The sequence below is a fragment of the Lissotriton helveticus genome, chromosome 9, assembly GCF_964261635.1.
Source record: "Lissotriton helveticus chromosome 9, aLisHel1.1, whole genome shotgun sequence".
Lineage (NCBI taxonomy): Eukaryota > Metazoa > Chordata > Amphibia > Caudata > Salamandridae > Lissotriton > Lissotriton helveticus.
Window position 1 is genome coordinate 562,555,437 of NC_136070.1, and position 16,964 is coordinate 562,572,400.

The 16,964-nt window shown below is 43.5% G+C and overlaps 1 protein-coding gene across 2 annotated transcripts in view; it reads left to right on the forward strand.

The window, feature by feature from the left end:
- The window catches only part of MAP4K2 (mitogen-activated protein kinase kinase kinase kinase 2), a 365,575-nt gene that overhangs the window by 171,641 nt on the left and 176,970 nt on the right, over positions 1 to 16,964 (forward strand). For both annotated transcript variants that reach the window (XM_078660469.1, XM_078660470.1), the window contains exons 11-14: positions 9,434 to 9,515; positions 13,219 to 13,335; positions 15,244 to 15,322; positions 16,647 to 16,714. In XM_078660469.1, the coding sequence (XP_078516595.1) occupies positions 9,434 to 9,515; positions 13,219 to 13,335; positions 15,244 to 15,322; positions 16,647 to 16,714 (346 nt within the window). The remainder of the gene's footprint in view (positions 1 to 9,433; positions 9,516 to 13,218; positions 13,336 to 15,243; positions 15,323 to 16,646; positions 16,715 to 16,964) is intronic.

Sequence of the window (16,964 nt, forward strand, 5' to 3'; positions counted from 1 at the left end):
TTTGGAGTATTTGGGAAAAAGGGGTCTGAGTGAGAAAGCACGACTGAGTTACTCTAAATGTCTTACGTTAGTTTTATCGCCCTTTCCAAACGCGTTGGGCGCCATGTAGTGTAGTTCCTATCATCCCAATAGGCTCTGCGCATTGGAATAATACCTACAGCAGTAAAGGCCTAGACCAGACGTTAACTAGGTCTACTACTGTCGATACTAGACTTAAAGTTTTGGGTTTGCCAGCTTAGCTCAGAGTTCACTAGAAACTTTCTCGAATGTTCAAGGAGGACTTAACTTCCCTGATTAGACAAGAAGGGATTTAGTTTCTGACAACCATAGAACATGACAACTTTGCTCTCCCCTAATCAAGAGTATATCTCGAGAGTCGTGTGAACAAAAGGCAATTTATTTTACTCAGTCAGTACGTGCATTCTTAGTCTCATCAGAATGTAGAGAAAAGGAAGAGACGGGCGTGTTCAATAAAAAGGTGGTATTTATTGATCAGTCTCTTTTCTCATACAAAAGAAATGGATCGATATTATTGCAATACTTATAGTTAAGTAAAGTGCATACATTAAAAGCAATAGTATAAAATAATACTGTAAAAACATTGATATGGTTTCTAAGCCATAAGATGTTTTAAAATGAATAAAATATATTACATACACATATACATTTGACTAAACGTACTCAACTGGTGTTTCTAAATACGCCTACCCCGTGTACCTGACCTAAGCCTAATACGTGGGCGGGAATAGAAAGTTACAGTTTAAGTTAAGTTTGTTTTTGCCAAGTGAATAACTAAAGAATTCTCTGTGAGGGGTTATTCAGTTCTGTACCTGGAAGTTAGGATGAATGAGGAATGGTATCTCTCTCTCTGGTCTCGATATTCCAGGCTGCCTGCGAGGGCTACCCAGAAGCGCCGGTGCTGGATTTCTCGGCAGGAGAAAGCAGCGCGTCTCTCAGCGCGTCAGGAAGGCGGGGCTGCGCCAGCGGGGTCTGCTCTGCTCTTCACTTCGGCAAGTATGGCTGCTCCGTCTCGTCACCACGCGTGTGTTTGCATAGGGCAAGATCGGTAATATTTATACCTTTAAGGTGCCGAGATTGACGTAAGGATGGACATAGATACGTCAATAAGGATGTCATACGACTTGCTCGTTAGCACATTCTTTTACTGAAGTTCTCGGTGAAATCAAAACAATGGCCGCAGGGTTTTGCCCAGGTTGTCATAGGTTTGATTTGTTATGAGAACTCCGTATGCCTTATCAGGGGCTGGAGGAATATCGCTTGTCTAATTAGATCGCAAGCGTTATGACCTAATCAGATAACACGTTCCTGTGCCGTAGTGTGACTGCGTCAGATAACGGTATCTGCATCATGGGGATTTTCTGCCTCATGGGCTGATTACTAGTTAACTTGTTAGTTTGCTAACCAGACTAGGGTCAGGAATAGGGGGATTGATTCAGAACCTATAGGAATACATCACAAAATATCACCGCGATAAGCATTCCACTGACTCCAGATCTTCGCCCATGCCCTAGGTCTGCCCCTGGCTGTGTAAACAGTCTTCTCGCGGAACATAGACCAGTCCATGTTGTCTTCCCACACAGAGACACTGGGGGGCCTATGCGAGCCCCAGAGTTGCGCTATGTCTCGCTTCGCAATCATATATCCCAGGGTCGCCCATCTGGTCTGGGCCACCGAATAGTCGGTAGGCTCCCACACATTCAACAGGCATCTCCGGGCCTCTGGCACTAGGGCAATTCCAGTCACATCAGTCATCACCGCAAGCACCTCCGTCCAGTTGGCAGCCACCCTCGGACACTCCCAAATAATATGAAGAAACGTAGCACTCATCCCACACCCACGCTTGCATCGGCCATCCGGGGAAAACCCCATCACAACCAAACGAGGACCAGTAACGTACACCCGGTGGAGGATCTTAAGCTGAACCAGACGGAGGCGGGCAGGAATGGCGACCTCTTTCGGAGAAGACAGCGCCGACTGCCAATCCTCGTCATCCAATTCCAGCCCGTCGCCGACCCAAGCCTCCCTGAGTCGAACAAGCAAGTCGGCGCGATTGTGAATCAGCTTCTTATAAATCAAGGAGATAGTGCTATCGGGGAGATGGCCATCCAGGATACGATCCTCGAGGGGGGAGGATTCGGGGATAGCTGCACCAGAAGTCAGAACAGAAGCGAGGGCATGACGGACCTGCAAATATCAAAAAAATTCCCTATCACTCAGTTCATATTCATCCCGAAGGGCCTCGAAGGACTTCACTGCTCCATTCATACATACATCACCCACTCTACAAATACCAATCATGTCCCAGCGGTCAAACCCCTTCGTCGTCCAGAGACATCCCAGACGCTCCGATGCATAGAGCGGAGTAGCAAGCGTCACTCGTTCATCCCACCCCAGGCTTACATTCGCAGCGTGCCATACACTAACCGCGATCCTGGTAGGCCCCGTAAGATGGCGGCCAGCCGACCTAGAATAAAGCGCTCTATTAAAGTCCCCACCCGGTAGTTGGAGTCTATCCATTTCAAAGGCCGGGTCCCGACCTGGGGAGTACATTGAGTGGTTAATGGCAGATAGTTGGGTAGCCCAGTAATATCTCCTGATATCAGGAAGTGCTATGACCCCGTCATACCAAGGGATGGTGAGCTTCGCAAGGGCGACACGTGGACGCCCGTCCCAAATCAGTTGCCTCTGCAGACTCTCAACCTCTCGGAAATAGGTAGCGGGGATATCATCATAGGAGTTCTGGAGTGCGTAAAGGAATCGCGGTAGGGACATCATTTTGAAAAGGGCGGCCCTGCCCAGCGGCGACAAGGGCAATTTACGCCAGCGGGCCACGTCCAGCCTCAGTCTAAGAAGTGGGGGAAGGAGATTACGTTCAAACCGGAGCGACGAATCCAGTGTAATAAAAATCCCCAGATATTTGAACCCGGACTGAACAACCTGGATAGGAATTCTATGCAGCAATGGGGGCAGATCACCCGAAATAACATAAACACAGGATTTAGCCCAGTTAATAACCAATCCAGAATTTTTGCCAAACGCGGTGAGAACATCAAATAAGACATGCAAAGTTTACGCGGGGAAGTAAGGTAAAGAAGAATGTCGTCCGCGTAAAGCGAAACACGGTCCTCAAAATCCGGGGACCAACGTATACCCTTGAGAGAAGGCTCCCAGCGAAGCCACGCAGCCAGCGGTTCTAATGCGAGAGCAAACAGTAGTGGAGACAAGGGGCAGCCCTGTCTGGTCCCCCTACCAAGGGAAAAGGGAACAGAAACTCGACCGTTAACCACAACCTGCGCCAGGGGGTCGGTGTACAGCAGCTTCACCCATCCAATAAACCCCGGGCCAAAACCAAACTTCTCAAGAGCCGCCCAAAGGTAGGGCCACTCTATCGTATCAAAGGCCATCGAGGCGTCCAACGAAGCCAAAATGGCCGGCTCCGTCAGAAGCCCCGCCCTTGCGATGGCTCCGTGGAGGCGACGCAGATTCAGAGCTGTGTTACGGTGCGGGATAAATCCGGATTGATCCGGATGAATCAAGTCACTAATGACCGTTAGGAGGCGAGTAGCCAAGATCTTGGCAAGAACCTTGGGCTCAACATTTAACAGGGAGATGGGTCTATACGACGAACAAAGATCCCGGGGCTTACCATCTTTAGGAATTACAACAATCGTAGCCAGGCGTTGGTCATAAGGGAGAGTGCCCCGCTCACGGGACTCCGAAAACATTGTCCGAAGATAGGGCGCAATCTTATCAGGACACAGTTTATATAACTCGATTGGCAAACCGTTCGGGCCCAAAGCCTTGCCCGAACGGAGAGAGCGAATTGCAGTCGCTATTTCGTCCGTAGAGAGCGGGGCCTCCATAGAGACCCGCTCCAAGTCAGAGAGGCAGGGCAAAGCTATGTCGCGCAACAAGAGGCGAGAGTCGTCTGCATCCCGTTCCGACACCGGGGAGTAAACCGCACGAAAATAGTCAGCAAAACAGTCCACTATTTCAACTGGGTCAGTCACAGTCACACCATTCAAAGTCTGAATCACAGGCACTACTCGATTCGCCCTCTCCTTCTTATCCAACCAGGCAAGCAATTTACCCGCTTTGTCCCCAACATCATACAGACGACCCTGCTGCTCACGAAACATCATTTTAGCCGCATCTGTGACCAGAGACCTATAGGCAAATTGCTTCAGACCCAGGGCATGGAGTTTGTCATGAGTAACATTCGATTCCAGGTCAGCCTCCAGCTCAAGGATTTCCATTTCAAGTTCCACCACCTCCCGATTCCTCGCCTGTTTAGTTTCAGCAATGAGAGACAGGGCCTGCCCACGGATCACTGTCTTAAAAGCCTCCCAAAGGGACACCGCAGAGGAGACAGATCCCTCGTTATCTAGGAAGTAGTTGTCCAGGGACTTAATCAATAGACCACGGGTCTCAGGGGAAGTCAGGTACCAAGGGTTGATAGGGGCCCCCCGGCCCGCCGCCTCCACCCCCACATCAAAACAAAGCCAGAGGGGAGAATGGTCCGAGATGCCCCGGGGAAGGTGTCTAATCTCCCGGACAGCCGCTGACTGTGCAGCTGGCATGAGGAAGTAATCCAGTCTAGACAACTCCCATGGGCCCCAGAATGAAAGGTGTATTGAAGCTGAGTGGGGTGCATAAGTCTCCAACAGTCCACCAAACCAAAAGTATCCAAAAAGCCACCCAGCCACAATTGGGCCGAAGGAGTGTCCCTAGGGGGGTAACGATCATTCAGGCCGGAGAGAACAGAGTTAAAATCGCCAGCCATGAAAAGAGCACCATCAGGGAGTCCCAACAGCACTCGGCCCAAATCGGAGAAGGTAGAGGTCTGTAAGCCGGGGGGCACATAGACGGTGAACAGAGAAAGGGTTTGCCCCTCATATCGTCCCACGAGGACGGCATAACGCCCTCGATCATCGAGGATTACATCATCTATCGCAAGGGGAAGGGAAGTCCGGACAAGGATGCCCACCCCCCTGGAACCCGTAGTAAACCCTGAATGCGCAACAAGACGATAGCCCCACCTATTCATTGCATGACAAGTATTACCCACTAGATGTGTCTCCTGCAGAAAGACAATATCGGGAGACAAACGTCGCAGGCATCGCAACACCACCCCCCGCTTTATACGATCCCCTAGACCATTGACATTCCATGAAATAAACTTCAACCCGCTACCCCCCATCCCACAAAGTGATGCAGGAACCATCCCCCAATGAGCATGTCCCTGAAAATTCCATTATCAAGATAGAATCGCCTTGAAAAAACAAAACACGAACCTCAAACACCCCACCAATCCACCCCCCAACATCCAAGAAAACACCCCCCACCCTGCACCCCTGCAGTAAGCAAAAAAGCCACCCCAACATGCAGTGTGCCTGTCGCCCAGAAACCCCCGTTCTACAAAAAGACCCCGGAGGAGGAAAAGGCCCTGTCCCACCCGCCACCCCGACAGAGATAAAGAGAGAAGAGAAGACACAGAAAATAGAGGCGCTCAAGTATAGAACCCAGGAAGAATCACATTACATGGAAACAGGGGCTCAGACAGTAAGTTCAGCTCTCTACGCCACCCTCGGCACCACCCGGGTGCTCGGTGTGCTCAGTCAAATTAGGCCCGCCCGGCAAAGAGTCCAGCCAGTCATTCACCGAATCAGGCCGATCAAAGAAAAGGGCCCGTTCATTGTACTCAACTCGCAGCCTGGTAGGAAAAAGCATGGCATATCGTAGTCCCAAGTCCCGAAGACGCTTCTTGACTCCACGGAAGCCCATTCGCTGTCTCTGCACAAGCTGTGAGAAATCAGGATAAAAGTCTACCGTGGCATTTTCGAAGGCCACCGGGCCCTTAACTCGCGAGGCCTGCAGGATAGCGTCTCGGTCCCTATAGTGAAAAAGTTTTGCAACAATGGGCCTTGGAGGGGCGCCCGGCTTGCCCTGGCCACCCGGAACGCGATGGGCACGCTCCACCGCAAAGAATTTGCTCAATCCAGATGGAGAAAGGTAGGTTTGTATCAAGTGCCAAAACAATACTTGACTCCCACCGGATGGATAATCCTTTTTATTGTGTATAGTTTCTTGAACAAGCAATCAGAAATAGTCACTTCATCCAAACCTCTAATTAAATCTACTATCTCAATTTTCAGGGAGGTGATGACCCAACAAAAATCAAACATATAGCGAATTAAGTGATTAGCCTTGTTTATAAACCATATGTTACCCATTCCTCTCTGCAAGAAACCTCTAATTAAAGTCAGTTAGTCCTTAGCTTATCTTTATTATCCCATTCGTGATCCTCTTCCTCTTTACTACTCACTGCTCTTCCATTCAACCGATTTCTTGTTTTCAGTTGGTTCTCCATCCTCTGAGTATCCAAAATAGATGCTCACCCTGCACAGAATTGATACGTAACTTTGCCAGTTTATGAAGGCCACGCTTAATTCCTCAAATGAGAAACTTATCTTTTAACCTCATTCATTTTTTTTTTTTTTTGCAGAGTTTTATATAGCGCGAACTAGACCCGAACCGAATCAGGTATCAGAGCGCTTTACATAGATAGTACCAGTTACGTTACATGAGGACGGACACACATTCATTTTAGGCACGGGGAGATTAAGTGATTTGCCCAGAATCACAGGAGGTTTTGGCGTCGTTACGGAGACTCGAACCCAGATCCCCAGGTCCGAGGTCGAGCGCCCTAGCCGTTAGGCCAACTCCTCTCCCCATTCATTCCCATATGTTTTGATTATTTATGGTGCTAATATTTGAGACCTTGTGTTACTCATAATGTGTCTGTTTCTTTTGGAGAAGCCAGAATACTCTCCATATTTCTTAAATTCATTACTTAAAATAGCAACATGTTTCTTCCTCTCTTTACCTCTGTTTCTGCTCTTGCTTTGGGTATTATTTGTATTGTTGGATCCCATTCACCAGGTTGTGATGCTCGAAGTCTTCATAATGCGCTTTGAAGTGAAGATGGTAGGTCCTCTCTACCTTGATTATGTTAAGGAGGCCCATGCCCAGTATAACTGTCGTGCTCCAGAAAACCTTGATTTCCTTTATAAACATATTAATCCTTTTGGCCATATTGGATCTAAGTGATCCACTCCTGGTGTATTTCTGTAGAAATCTTCCACTCTCAAATGTAGGCCCTCAGCTCTTCCCTCTAGCTGAGTGTCCCTCTAGTTAATCTTATAAAATGTGTTTTCTAAGTGGCAAATTGATTTTATGCTGAATGGCATCGATACCTTGTGGGTGGGTGGAGAGATGGAGTTAGGGGCAAAGGCTGGTAAAAATATTGATGAAGTGTTCCACAACCTTCAAAAGGGATTTACTTTGTTGGATTCTGAGCGCTGATTTGTAGCAGGCAGGTCTCGACAAATCTACTCACTCATTCACTATGGACAGTCAGATTTGATCAGGGCAAGCTATTTTTAGGACCTACTGGCCCAGTCTGGCGAGAGGTCTCCAGCAAAGAACATGTGTTCTGTTCATTCAGAATGTGAATGAGCAAAAAAGATTTCTTTAAATCTTTTTATCTTGTCACATTTGTTGTGCAAAGACAGAGGTCAAATGTCAGTTTATGTCTTCTTACCAATTGCTGCTTATTTTATCTTGGCGTTTGACACGTACTTTTCTTTGGCTGAAAAGATAGGGGATTTTTTTAAGTTAACTGACAATCGTGCGGGGTACACAACATTTAAATAGCTTGTAAATGATCTGTACAAATATTTCAAAATAATTTTCAGTAGCTAGGAAAGCACTTTTTTTGTAAGTTTGAAATTAGATGGAAACTAAGATTTTATTAGGAGCAAAACAAATCTGAATACTTTACTTGGTGATATGCAAATGATAAATATTTGCTGTAATCCGATTTCCAGACATTATATTGTGTATGCTTTATAGTTTTATTTGTAAAACTGCTTGTCAATGGGAAGGTTTGTGGCCATTTTATTGGAAAATGTCCATCTGTAAATGTCAGAGCCATACCACATCATGCTTTGTATTATATTCAAAAGTGCGACTTTTTAAATATGAACTGAGAAACATTCCCACCCCTGCCCTGATGACAATACTATTAGGGAACAAAGAGGCATGTCGGGGTTCATGTGTACTCTATATGTGGAATAAATTTTTATGATACATGGAATAGAAGTTTAATCTATTAAGTCGAACAAACACTTTTTTACAGCAGAGACACAGAACTCACATATTTGAAGGTTCTCCTATATGTGATAATGAAGAAAAAAGCATTTTGGTGCAATAAAATATTTGCCTAGGATCACACAATTTGGGACAAGTTTATGGGTCAAGCTCCTGTTAGGTTGGGTAGATTAGTCAAATTACTAGACCTGCAGGTCTGGTAACATTTTTCTGCGATTTCGAGGCCTGGTAGGTTTCTTTGGCTTGTCATGGAGTGTAGCCTTTGGTTGTACGACTTTATCTTGTGACATGGTCATCCTTCATTCCCTTTTGGCTTATGTTTAGTTCTTGAGAGTACTGGGTGTTGTTTAGTTCTTCAGAGTATTGGGTGTGGAGGATTTTGGTTTGGTAGATCATATTTTCATTGGGTCATTTGTTTCCTCATTGTTTTACTGGGTGATATTCAAAGTCAAGCAGAAAGCTGGCATTAGTTGTACAGTTGGCTGTGCTTACTAGAGTGATTAGGTTTTGCTGTACGTGTTGCAGGGAGGACGGGGATTCTTTTTTAAATAAACGTTTCCTTAGTGGGACTTTAGTTAGCCATCCTGAGTAGTTGAACAGCATGTTATCTTTGGGGTGTTAATGAGGATCAGCCTAAGAATGTTGCCTTTGGTATGGATTGTTTTATTGAAGTTTTGTATAATTTTGAGGGTGTTGAGCAGGTTGCTGAAGGTTTTTGTTATTTTGTTCTGTGTGGGTCATCTTGGATGTTGCGTCGCCAAGGAAACCTTTGTTCAAATTATAAATGGATGTGTTGGCAATAGGACTAAATCTTTGATTAAATTGTGATGGATCCTGGGGGTCAATTAATCAGGAGAAACATGGATGCATGTAAGGCAAGTGGCAGGTGAGAAGAGCAGGTGATTTGAGGATTGTGGAGTCCTGGTTGAAGGTCTTGAATAACTTAGGGACACCAGCAAAATCCCTCTTAACTTCATTCACAGCCGATCTTGCAGCTTGTGGTGATGAGGATGTAAAGAACATGCGTGGATGTGTGGCTGGGTTATGTTCTGTGATGAAGATTGTGTCAAGGCAGTGCATGATCATGTCAGTGAAGTCTCCATCATTTTGTACTGAGGGTACAGCTTTGATGAACATGAGATAAATAGTTTGTTCTGTTGTTTACTTGAGGGGCAGGCTGGATTGTTTAAAGACCCCAGATGTCTGAACTTCTCAATTGTCCACTCTCTCTTTCTTGCAGGTCACATGACTTCCACCAGTTCCTCAAACTATCACTAACCAAAAGTCCCAAAAAAAGGCCGACTGCTGAGAAACTCTTGCAGGTAAATTTGGGGACAAGGAGACTAGCTATGGCTTCTGTACCTTTTGATTTGTTGTCTTACTTTGGTCAATAGGAACATATTTACTGGGATCCCAAGCTGTAATTGTTATCTTAGAAGGACAACAACCTTACTGTTCCATTTTCTTTAGCAATTCTACACATTTGCAGAAAGGAACAATCTTTGCTAGCCCGTAGATCTATGCTCACTGATCTGCTATATTGTATATGAGAGTATAGAGTGAATTCCTTTATTGTGGCAAAGCTACAATACTAAGTGATATTTAAAAAGCAAAAATGTAATACATTTATTTTAAAAAAGAACTGAAATGCAACAACTACAATTGAAAACCTAGGCAATGTGTCTTTGTTAAAAGACACAAATATCAGGAAGTTCACAATGATCCTTTCCTTGAGTAGTAGAAATGAGAGCAACAAAAATAATTTTAATAGACTTGTAAAGCACAAACTTTCACAACCACTCTTTTAAGGAACATTCCGCTGCAGCCTTTGACAAATTTAAGGACTGCCTGAAGGACATTGCTGGCTGGATAAACAAAATTAGTTTGAAGCTAAATGCAGACAAAACTGAGACCTTGTTTTGTAACCATGTATCTCTTCCCCCATCGTGCCTCTGGTGTGCAAGGGAGCTGGGTCCCGCGACCATCCCCAACGATTCAGTTACAAACTTTGGAGGAAGGTGGGAGGAGGATCACACCCTTGCGGCAGAAGTCAGGCATATTTCCACGGCCTGCTTTGGAAAAATGAGAACTATCAGGAAATTCCTTCATTTCCTGCCTTAAGAAAGCAGTAGGGTCATGGTACATGCTATGGTTACCTCCCAACTAGACTATGCCAACTGTCTTTACCTGGGGTTGCCAGGATGTTTGACCCACAGGCTACAGACGGTGCATAATGCGGCTGCAAGGCTAATCCGTAGGGTCCCTTTTCGCCAGCACATTTCTCCACACCTGAGACCGCTTCATTGGCTCCCTGTGAACAGAAGGATTGAGTTTAAGGCACTAACCCTGGCTTTTCGAGCTTACCTCGGTAAAGGCCCAGGATATCTTAGGTCAAGGCTCATTCCCTATCATCAGGAGCGGACATTGAGATCCAATCAGCAGCACCTTCTCAGTGCCCTCCGTTTCTCAAAAATGCAACAAGGAGGTAGGTCCTTCACAGTTAGAACGTCCAAACTGTGGAACTCCTTGCCCAGCCACCTGTGCTGGTTGGATACGGATCAGGAATTCAGAAAGACTCCAAAAGCCTGGCTTTTTACGTAGGGGCAGTAGTATCTGGAGCTTCTCAGTCTGCTAGCGCCAGGACACCTCTTATGAGGTAGCTGTGCCCTTTATAAGTGGCCATTGATTGATTAATTGTTTGACCTGAGAAACTTTTATTGGCAATTTGGTGACCACAGAATGAAAATCTCCCAAAGTGTTTTACCTCCATAACTACTGTCCTTCTTCTGGCCCAGCTCTGCCATGTCTCCTGATTTCTGGACTTATTTATTTTGAGAGCTAACCATTTGATTGTCTTAATGCTGTTTATCTTCATAAAGTAAATGGGTTATTTCCTTTAAGGATTACATTCTTAATAACCAGAGAATATTTAGCGTATCGATCAGGAATACATGATCTTTCTATAAATGAATGATAGAGTTATATCAATGTCCTACCCAGTGTACTCTATTCAAGCTATGTTAGAAGGTATGTTTGCTCTCTGTATATAAGCATATTTGCATTAATGCAAACTGTAGTAAGCCCCCTGTTAAAAATTATTCCAAGTGGTACCGTGGCGGCATCGCAGTGGTGTGCTGGCACTTGATAAAACTTGTGTGTAATTGTAATTCCAACATTTAGCACCACTTCTCATGGACCCAATAATAACTATTAAAATGGGTCTAAATATCTAGGTGCTTACTGCACCCACGGTCCACAAATGTAAATTCACTGGTTTTACAGCGCTTAATAGTGTCATTTAGTCAATTTCTAAATGGATCAGAGTTTTGTTAAGATAAAAAAAAGTGGGAGTGAGCACAGGAAAGAAAAAGTATAGTTCATGCGGATCTTTGTTACAATATCTATCCTGTTGAGAAAGCTCATGGGCTTGAAATGTCCAAAGGAAACACGCGTCAGCTGTGATCGTTTGTTGAGCATGTTCCTTTTGAATTAAGTAGAGGCCAATATGATGGCACAAAAGTTTGCTCAAATTATTAATTAGCTCTACTTTTAATTTTTTCCCTGTGAGGCTCCTTCCAGTCTAGGAATTCTTAGAGTTCTTGAGTATACACGCTCAGGAGTTTAGAGTGTGTCCTGGGACTCACTGTGCCATCGCTATTGCCTAAATCCAGGCTTATAGAATTAATCAAAATAAAACTACTTTCCCTCATGAGATAGGCGAGGGGGCCAGGTGAAGAAGTATGTGTAATTTGTTTACCTGAAGAAGCATTTCCCGAAAGGTTTTGGGGCAGTATGCAAAATCTGGAATGATGAAGATGAAACTATTCATGTTGTTTTCACAATATTAAACCTATACTTTGGCCTGATTTAAGAGAAGGACTGATGTTTAGCATTTTTGAAAGGCCACTGTAATTACGTGGCAGGCAAGAACCTAATTATGTGACAAGGATTTCTAAATTATCTGGCAAGAAAAGGCAATACATATGGTAACACTGCCTGGCCAAAAAGTTTGCCTTATTAATACCAGTTTAATACTCCAATACATCAACATCCAATTGAAAGATGAACACTTAACCTTTACTAAGGGCTTTCTACTGCGCTGTGAGAAGTGTTGCCAGGTTCTAGTAACTTTTGATCTGTTTTAGCTAGAAACAATTTTTTTGTTAAAATCAGTAGATTATGCAACAGATTATGGATAATGTGGCAAGTGCGTCAAATCCATAATTATGCGGAAAACATTGCTGCCGCAGAACCACATTATTCCAGTGGCACTGGATATACGCTTACATTGTATACTATAGCCTTGCCACAGTGTGCTCCATGACACACTCTTAATTCCAGATTGTGCAGACTCATGGACGTTTGGAGTAAGTACAATAAATTATACTATTGAACACCACAAAAAAAATATGTCCTCAGTTATATGTCTCAATGTGCTTCCTTCTCTTATAGCTATTGAAGTCAAGACTATATTGGTACTTAAACCTGTGAATGTTAAGAATTTTGCGTCTTTGTGTACGTAAAGCCTGTTATTTTTATCCTGTCAATTGAATTTTAAGCTCTTACGATTTGTAGACTTCTAATTGTTGCTTTTATCATGTGTCAATTTTGTCCCGTATTATGGAAAAATAATGAATGGTTCATCATGTTTGGAATAGATACCAACTGAAGCAAAGACCACATTTGCATCAAAACTGAAAAGGTGTAATGTCAGCAAGTTTTACCCATGCCAGTGACAAATATTGCTATGTGAAATTAATATTTGAGTGACAATGCTATAGGTGTCAGAATTAGACATATGTGGAAATAAATTTCATTCTGTTTTACTATTTCATCTACCAAAGCAATATCTATATTGTACAAAATCCCAATTGTACAGCCAACATTTGTTAGCAATTTTATCTTCAGTGCATATAGCTCTAAGGAACATCACATATGTTGTACGAAGCACTATATATATATATATATATATATATATATATATATATATATACGTTATTATTCTTCATTGTTTTCACCTCACAGCACACGTTCATGACCCAGACGCTCAGCCGCTCGCTGGTCATTGAACTGCTCGACAAAGCTAACAACCCCGACCCCGACCTGGACAACGTCAACGCACTGGATGACTGCGACCTCGAGGTAAGCACTTGCTGCCCTCTCCTTCAGGGGTGTGAAACAACCCCTTACAGAGCTGTAATCTTCCTGGGCTTAGTAGAAGCAACTTTTTAAACAAATGCCTATGGAATGACACATCTTTGAACCTAAATAAGATTGTTTTAATGTTTAGAATTTGCTTGAAGAAGGTAGTAGCCCTTGTGCTCCCCTAGGATGTCCAGGACATCCATTTTGCATGTCCTTTTACCAAGATGGTGGTTTACCCAACAGTAAATTGGAAAAACATTCAGGAAAAGGATGAAGATTGTCACCTCTCACCCCTACTACTCAAACTCTGGTGAATTAAACTACTGCCATCTTAGGTAGATTTTTTTTTAACAAAGTCAACCTGCTTTGAACGTGTATAATTGTATCTGTTGGATATAAGGTTTCTTGTAAGTATGCTATATTGTTCAAAATATTTACACGAGTTCATGGACTCTATTATGCTGCAGACTCCTTCTGTTTTTTTCCATGCTTGCTTTTCAACGTAAGAACAGATAGCCCCACTGCAGCAGAGTAGAAGGGGATGCAGAGACACAGAAGTATATGGTAGACTTTGTAATTGAAAAAATGAAGAAAGTACATATGGGAGGAGCACATAGAATTGAGGAAGGAATCTCTAACACCACAAAAAAAGAAGAAAAAACAAACACGGAGACGGGCCAAGTCTGTTAAACACCTTACTTCTTGGTCACAACATGTCGACATTGATGCCACCCATGCATGGAAAACAGAAAAGAGTCCCAGGGAAGGGTAGTAAAGGTTTACTCTAAAAAGTACAGGTTTGAAGACAGGTGGTAAATACAAGTAGACTAAGCAGCAAATTCACTACTGGGCAGTCACCAGCATGATACACATGTCTAGTTCTTTTCCTTTCACTATTGGGCAGTCACTAGCATAATACACATGTCCAGTTCTTTTCCTGCTGTGAAAAGTCCTAGAACAATTTACAACAGCCTTTCATACTAAATCTATAAAACTACATGTGTGATGTTTCAGTGACTTTTCTTTTTAAAAGAACAAATAAACTATGCCTTCGGCTGAACTCCTTATTTGAAGTGCAGTGAAAAAACCCCCACACCCTATTACTATTCCTACTATTTTACTTATTAAGATATATCTGACCTTCATCTAGTCCTAACTGTAGATAATCTAACATCACGTAACAAATAACACAGACAAAATTTACTATGTCATTATTCAAGAAACAAAATAAAATCAGCCAAAATTCAGTTTCGTTAATCCTGGATTGTTCGACATATTCACTTTATGGCCCCAGTATACAAGAATCTTTGATAGATACAAAGTTCCAAAACCAAGCTTACACTTGTGTAACAATTTTTTACTAACAGGCTCAAATTGTTGATTTTTCTGATGAAAACACTGGACTAGTCATTGATACCTTCTTACACCGGTGAGCATCCATGGAAGCTTGAAAATAACAGATTTGTCTAGTTCGCACATTGAGTTCATAGTGTAGCAAAGGTTGCACATGCTAAATAGTTTAGACCTCAAAGTTGGTCTCCTACCAGTGAATACATGCTAGTGCATCAGTACAAAGATATTTTTTTCCAAATTGTTAATTTTTTTGTTTTTCACAAACAATCAAGGAAGGAAAAGGTAGAGCATTGAAAACTAAAAAACAGGGTTTTACTGTATCTAAAGTTCGTGGAAGAACATCATTTTTTTTATTGCCCCATCCTTTCTTACCATTTCAAGATTTCGAAATGGTGTGTTTGCTGTGAGCTATGGTTGGTTGCAGTAACAAGGGTTTTTTATGTTTTCTTCCTTCCAATGCTCTATAATTTAGACTTCTGTACCCTTACTCCTACCTTTGGTCCTCTTCATTTTGGTCTTTCAATGCAGTGTGACAAATACACTTTCTTCCAGACCTGCAACATATTCCCAGACAGGATCCCTTCATATGGAACGCACACGCAAGTGGGACGAACACCCTCCGAGATCCAATGTGAGTACTTACCAGTGCATATTTTTTTACATGTTCTTAAATTTAGGATGGTTGGAGACTATTGCACCTTCTACAGTGGCTGGGGCAGGTACTTTAAGACTGCTTCAAAGCCACTCTTGATGCAGGTGGAATCAGTAACTCTGTGAGTAGTTCACCTAGTAGCTCTACGCGTAGCTACACGAAGTGCACTTCGCACTACGCAAGCTACGCGTAGCTACGTGAACTGCGTAGTGCACTGTGCAAAATGCTGTTCGCACTGATTGCAGAGTACTGGATGCTTGTCAGCACTGTGCAATCATTGCAAACCGCATGTTTCACAGTGCAAGTGGTTGTTTTCTGCCACTCGATTAGATTTGTACTCGAGCGGCAGCTTTCTCAATGCGGACTGGTAGTTTCTCATCGCGAGCGGTCGCGAGCATACGCAACCACTCGCAATGAGAAACCTGGCCTCCCCACGTTGAGAATCTCGTCAGTAGGTTTATTTTCCATGCTCGTAATCGGCAACTTGATGTTGCTGATCGCGAACGAGGAAAAAGTCTTGCCGGGATGTTATTTTGCTCGCTCGCGTCATCAACTTGACGTTGAGGACTGCTAGCAAGCAAAAAATGCCTGCTACGCTACACGTTTTTGCACTGTGCTACGTGCAATTTGTGTAGCGCGTAGTAGCGCAAACTACGCGAGCGTAGCGTAGTCCTACACCAAGGGTTAGAATTCTGTTGGTGAGACTAGATCGATATGCACCTATATAAGTGTGGGCTGTTCTGCCCTGGAAGTAGAAGCTACTTGATCTGCAAACACACGTGTGTTACAATGTCTGTATATGATTGGGCATGGTTTTACATGCACATGTTGGATTCCATTGTACAGGTATATAGGTGTTAGTAAGTGTACAAGTAAAAAATCGTGAGTGTGAGTACATGCATGTGAGCATGTAGAACACACACCATGACAACTGCACTTGTCCTCATTGTGTTAACTACTACTGTCTGAGTCAAACAAGCACCATAAATGTGTGGACCATGCTATGTCTAGTACCGATTCCTGAAGTGTGTTTAGGTATTTTAGAACAAGTGTTTGTAAATTCAGTAACTGCAGAGAACAACATACCCCAGTATCCAAGTAGACTTAAAGTTAATATAAACGCTTCATTAAAATAAATGGCATGTCCTCATGAATATATATAGGTAGAAATGTGTGCGTGTGTATCTCTATTCTAATTTTCTTACCAGGCTTTATTCCACGAAGAAGCTGGTATGAGAATAATGAGGACACTGCCTCTAGCACTTGGTAATACATATGCCTCTTGTACTTTGCATTGTTGTAGTTCATCAGTTGAAGTTTGGTGCACCGATGAAGAAGGAAACCGAACCATACCCCGTCCCGATAAGACAGGTACTTGCAACCTACAGTTTTATTCTTCTGGAACCTACACTCCTTGAACTAGATTCACAGTGAAGGAGGAAAGGGGTGCACGGAGCAATCGTTTAATGAGTGGAGCTGACTGGTGAGGTCGGTCCTTTTTAAAATGATGGTATTGTGCTGCTGGTGTTGATGGTTTTGTTGGAGCTGTAATCATGATGTAATGGTGCAGAAGCTGTGAGTGAGGCTGATGGTGTAAAAGTGTTGCCTATTTGTGGCTGGA